Below are 6,291 nucleotides of genomic sequence, written 5' to 3'. Positions count from 1 at the left end.
AAGGAACTCGGCCACACCTGAGCTGGATTCCTGTTGTTGGGCATTAACTTTACTGTGCCCCTTCTACTGAAACGATGCGCGGAGAAGGGGCCAGCATGAGGGACACGTGGAAAGGAAAGGCAGATATGTACTTACCCAAAGATGCAGAGAAGAAACGTGGAGGTGGGCGAGTAGCGATTTCTTCAACAACGACGAGGATGACGACGATTGTGATGCGGTATAACGGGTGATCCTCTTGTTGGTTAACTTAAAAGCAGTATTGACAATGACACTATATATTTTCATTTCATACACATATACATTTCATTCCCGCTCAAAAGTCTTATTTAATAGAACTCTGATACTTGAGATAGATTACAAATTTTGCATTACATTTTGCACAAAATTGTTGATATATTAGTAGCATATCTTTTTTTATCATTTACAGTATGAATTATAATCACAATAAGACTCACTTATAATTTTAATCAAGATTTTTGAGCGAAGGTGTATGTACGAACATATATAGTTGCTATTATACTAAGCAGCAATCGAATCGATATCGATACTACTAACGATATTTGATTAATTCGATATCAAAGTACACAATAGGGAATATCGATACGTATAGAAATTCTAGATACTCGGTATCAATTATCGATATCGATTCTTCTTGAATCAGTACCAAACTAATATTATATCAAATCAAAATTAGTGTGTTTAAAGCTATGGATATTTTGACGAAGTTTCATTCTGAACAAAACATCTGAAGGTCGAATTACATAGATTTATAAGAATCTATATTTATACAGAATCCATATATATATTTGATTGCTTTAACATATTGAGTTCGTCAGAAAACGTATTCACTCTGTATCATAACCTTGTCGAAATCGGCTTCTGATCATATGTAGGTAGTTATACATATATACATATATCAACTTGTTATCTCTGCAACTTGTCTTTCGGTTAAGGAACGAGAGGAGCACAGTGTATGTAGCTCTGAGGCTGCGGTTAGAAAGCCTTAAGCCGGGTCCACAGTATCGCGCTACAGCGCGCCACGGCCGCATACCACCTGACCATCTACGCCGAACGATACACACAACCTGTCCGGCATGCACCGTGTCCGCGTACTCACGGTGCCGTACATCTGACCGACTGGTACCAGTACGGTACCAGTTGCCCTGCAGCCAGGCAGCTGCGCGCGCGTACTCGTCTCGTCCAAAGGATCGCGATCGCGTTGTCGATCCTGTGAATATCATTCATACAGTGTCCTATATATATCTCTACATATTTTATGATTAAACTGAGGATTTTTATGCATTTATAGGAAATTTGAAACTGTAAAATTATACAGAATGCACATAATATGAAAGAATACATAAACAACTCAAAATATAGTGCTTCCTATGATACTTGGTAAGTAAAATAATTTTCTTCTGAGGTTCTACTATTTTCATTATATTCACAATAATATGAATACGCATAAAAATCCGCAGTTTACTTATAGGAGTAGTAAGTTAAAAGATCGGAAGCTGAAGTGTTGTTTCAAACATACCGAGGAATTCAGTGATTGCTGGCGGGAACTATCTGGTTGGATATTGAGGGTCAGAGGAAAAGGTACGTGCTCGAGGCGTAGTCTGGGAACGTTGGATCGAGTTTGGGCTAGGTTTGGAAGGTTGATCTTGTTCGTGATCGAATTCCGTTTAGATTGAGCGAGTACCGGTGTCAGGTTCAACTGACACTTTATCTCTGGTCTGGCTGAACTTGAATTCACGTCCAGACTGCGGCCAGGCGTAGTTCGGATGCTTCGCGCGGTTCGCTACGGTTTTCTAGGTTGAATTCCTATCTTATATGATGTTTTTGTTTTAGTCAGGTGAAATCTAAGGTTCGTAGATAGATCTGAATGTTTTTCGGATGTATGATATTTACTGTTATGGCAAATGGTACCTTTTAGGGGTTACATTTTATAGAGTTGAGGTTCTTCTTTTTGGGATCGGTGATATTTATTGTTATGGGAAATGGTAATGCTTGGATTAGGATTGTACAGTTGAATCCTTCTACGATGAATGATATTTATGGTTATGGGAAATGACACTGCTTGGGATAGGTTTGTAGATTTGAATCCTTCTTTAGAATGCTGATGTTTATGATTATCGGTTAGAATAATGATTGGGTTAAGTTTATAGAGTTGAGTCTTTCTGAAGTGTGTAGTATATTTTATTATGGAGAATAGTATAGTCTATGTGCTTAGTCTATTTAAGTTATTGTTACGTTATTATTACTATAAATAGAAATAATTATTAGCATTGTAAAATGTATTTATTTAAATTCTGAAGTTCATATTGTATACATATAAGAATTATTCTTCTATTAAAAGGTGTGGTCCACGTGAAGCTGTAAAACTTCCTTTCTTTCTATTTTAAATATAGTTATTGAATCTCTGGGCGTGTCAAGGTGTTTGAATACAAATACTCTGCATGTAAATTCTAAATGCTGATATATACATAAGACTTGTTATGCTCGCAATCGCGATTCTATTTTTATCTAACCTTTAATTGTACATCTATACATATAAAATTATCTATATATCTTTATACTTTGTACGTAACAAGTACATTTACAAAATTCATAGTTAGGTTATCTCATTTATAAATTATGTATGTATTAAATATTCTCGATAGCAATTTTTCTTACTAAAAACGCACCCATAAGTCGTAAACTCGCGATTGTATACGAATAACCTTCTTACCAGCAACCATCAGTATTTCGAGCAGTCTCTATAAAATATTTACAGTCTTTTCGCGGAACGGTGATGAGATCACGGTTGGACGCGTTTCGTTGCCGACGAATCACGGTTGCATAACAGACTCATTGCTGAATATTAAAAATCCTGCTCGATGTACTCGATTTATACTATCGACTTCTTGTTTCTCATGATTCGCGTCTATAGTTCACGGAAAATAATATAGCACGATCGTAAAATCAACGACAAGCTAATGTTCATACGTTTCACGCGTCAAAACAAGTATATATATATATATAATTTGAGATATTTCTAGCTAGATAAAGATCTAAAGCTTCTTTCAAGGTTATATGATATGAACTCAGAATTGTTTCTTGTTTCTTGTTTCTTCCTATCTCTTTAAAACCTATGTGTATATATGTCCAAATTTTTAACTCATTAGTCGAATCGTCCTCTAATCAAGAATTTCTAGAATTATGAAATCTTATAGAGACAAATCAATCTCAGTTAGGTTAGGAATTCTTGCAAATGTAAACATGATAAATTTGAAACAAATATGGAAATAAGAAGATAGGTGATGTTAAGTTACTTAAATTATTGTCTGAATGACGAATTAAAACATGTTCCTCTGTCAATAGATTAACAAGTATATGTTAATTTTGACTAAGACAAATTTAATACAACAGGTCTATTTGATAGAATAGGTTAACAAGTATAGGTTAAGTTTTTACGTACATATGTATATAACGTTGGGTGCGGCCAGAGCAATACGTATCGTTAGTGCTTTAATTTACGATCGGGTTATATCGTATTCGTGCTGCGACTGTTTATACAGGTGCAAACTCTCGATGCACGATTTGGAGGAGTTAGAAAGTGCGACCGCGGCGTTGTTTCGCGGTTCCTTCCTCCTTTCCTTTATTTGCCTGTAATTGTGAACGCGACTACGCGCGTGGAGACCGCTAGAATGTTTGGATATCTCGCATTATTCGCGTGTGCTTAATTTATGTTTGTTCTTTGCGTGCCTCCTCGTTTCGTGCTGGTTTCAACGAAGTTAGGGACAAGAAGCTGCAAATGAATAGAATCAACTTTTGCATGTCTAATTGTAACGCTTGTGGAGGTTTAAGGTTAATGCCGTGAGGTTAAGGAAGTTTGGCAGAATTTTGTAACGTAATGAAGAAAGGTACTTTAACATGCTTGATTTTAAAGAAAAATAGTGATAATTTTGAATTCTGAAATTAATTTTTATGTAAGTGGCAGAATCATAACTTCGAACAAAGATTTAAGGTTAAATGTATAAGAATCGATGAAGTTTAGAAAGTTGCTTTAGAATATTTGATCTTCTTTCGTAGATATTTTATTCAAACAGTGGATCAGAAATATTTGTAATTTTTTAATAGATATATAAAGTATATTATATTAAATATACACATATACGTAACCAAAAAAAATATATCTATATAGCATATATATTAAAGAAAAAATATAGTACCATACATTGTAATTCGAAATACCTTCAACTTTTATTTAACAATGTTTGTTTTTATCACAGAATATTTCAAAATTACGATTATGTTAATGTTTAACAAGGTCTGTAAACTTATATTTCATTGAAAGTGTAATTTAGACTAGTTGTAAAATGTGCTCTAGATCCACATTCAAAGTTACGTTAAATAAAGATAAACGAGTGAAGATAGCGTAATAATAATAAAACGTTAAATCTAAAATTTTGGAGTTTCAAGAACTACAGACATTAAATGCAGATACGATAGTTCCAAGCGATTTGCATGGTCCCGCGCGTGGCACGTTAAAGACAACATGGCGTTTACGCAACTCGGACTCTCTATTCGCTGTCTGGAACATTGCTTCACGTGGTCTTTGCGATAAAGTCGACTTGGAAAAACTAGAACGAGTTAAGTTACGCAATACCCTGTTAACCGTTTCGAGTAGTTTACATCCTTCGATGGAACATTTAAATAATACGGTACGTGTCTGATAATTTGCAAAAGTAAATGACCATTAACATCTTCATTTTCATTATGTTTATAAAATTTCGTTACGTACCTTTTTTTGTTAAAACAATTAGAATTAAAACTTCCAAAACAACTTACTTAAATCACCATTTTATCTTATAAATCGTTTTCCCGAAAAGTTTCTCCATGTATGTTAATGTTCCTCTATGGTGTTAATGTATTAACGAAGTAAAAAGATACAATAATTCAATGATAAGAAAATAGAATAAAATGTAGAAAATATATGTAATTACATAATTATGTAACTCTGGAACTGTACGGCGTTATAGAGGTTTAATAGAGCATCGATAATCGTATTATTTAAGCGACACGGTCAACACCGCGTGTTAACGACGCGTTAAACGTTGACCGACGAACCGTCAGGATCTGATGACACTGATAAATAACATGCAGAAAATAGTGAACACCGGAGAAAAGCAAGAAACAAGTCCACGGGAACAAGAGTCACGTATAATAACATGATTATGCGTTGCACACAATCGCGCGCTTATTCACCGATTCTGGTGTACACGCGGTGACGCGACCACACCATGTCGTAGGTGCTGTTCCACGCACGTGTGTGTTCCCATTGCGGGCCCACTTGCCTGTCCATTCATGGTGCGGACGTTGCGGTGCAAAACCAGTGTCCATGTGCCTCTAAATTTTCATCTGCTTGCTATGTTTCTGCAGGAAATTGTTCTTTTAAGCAATATTAGTACTTTATATATTTTTTGATGAACATTAGTATTTTACAATTTTTTGAAGGTTTCTATTTTTGTGCTTTGCATAATTTCTTATGAATTATGTTCGTATATTTTTTGTTATCGTGGAAATTAATTGAAAGTTTATATACATGCTTGGCTCTGTAGATTTCAATCGTATCTTCGAATTTTTGAGTCTGTGAAAGTTCTTATGTGTTTTAGTTATAGAGATGATTAGATTGGATAAAACCACTTTGAATTATCGCTGAAAATGGAACTTCTATCGATTTACGTGCCTCGTGTGAAAGATGGAAGACTGTTTTCTAAATGGTATTTAGAATCTTCTGCTTTACATTATAAATAACGAATTAAAATATCGCAATTCTTATCTTATCTAATCTTCTTATCTATATAATGTACTAAACTGGGAAAATATATTTTTAAAATTCTAGTAGATACTGATCTGTACTCGCATTTAAATATAAGAAACATTGGAGAGATTCTAATGCAACTACAATGCAGGTTGCTGACCTTTCAACTACATCAGATGGTACGCCAATAGGAATATACTTCTCAATCACGAATATACCTCATACAGTCTCAATGGAAGAATTTTAAATAAACATTCATAGACTCAAAATTACAGACACACTATCGTCTATTGTTGTAATAGTAGGTAGTGGTAGGTGATGATAATGTGTGGTGATGGGCTATAGAAATAATGTAACATAACGTTACAGACATTATGTATTATATAACAAAATTCATTTTCGAGAATCATGCAAAACATGAACAAAATTGAAGCTGCAATTAGAAGAAACTCGCTAGCTTTTATATAATATTTCAAATATTAACA

The 6,291-nt window shown here is 34.4% G+C and overlaps 1 protein-coding gene across 5 annotated transcripts in view; it reads left to right on the top strand.

Moving 5' to 3' along the window:
- The first annotated feature begins 1,069 nt into the window (after positions 1-1,069).
- LOC100651446 overlaps positions 1,070-6,291 on the top strand; it is a 49,437-nt gene continuing 44,215 nt past the window's right edge. For 2 of the 5 annotated variants that reach the window (XM_012310112.3, XM_012310111.3), the window contains exons 1-2: positions 3,881-3,905; positions 4,486-4,706. In XM_012310112.3, coding sequence (XP_012165502.3) covers positions 3,896-3,905; positions 4,486-4,706 — 231 coding nt within the window. In that variant the 5' untranslated portion in view covers positions 3,881-3,895. Of the gene's footprint in view, positions 1,399-1,478; positions 1,600-3,880; positions 3,906-4,485; positions 4,707-6,291 lie in introns of those variants that run through there. The other 3 variants (XM_048407831.1, XM_048407832.1, XM_048407833.1) reach the window with 3 other exon arrangements.

This window comes from Bombus terrestris, chromosome 7 (genome assembly GCF_910591885.1).
Source record: "Bombus terrestris chromosome 7, iyBomTerr1.2, whole genome shotgun sequence".
Classification (NCBI taxonomy): Eukaryota; Metazoa; Arthropoda; class Insecta; order Hymenoptera; family Apidae; genus Bombus; species Bombus terrestris.
The sequence above is the reverse complement of the archived record's forward strand: the minus strand, read 5'-3'. Positions and strand labels throughout refer to the sequence as shown.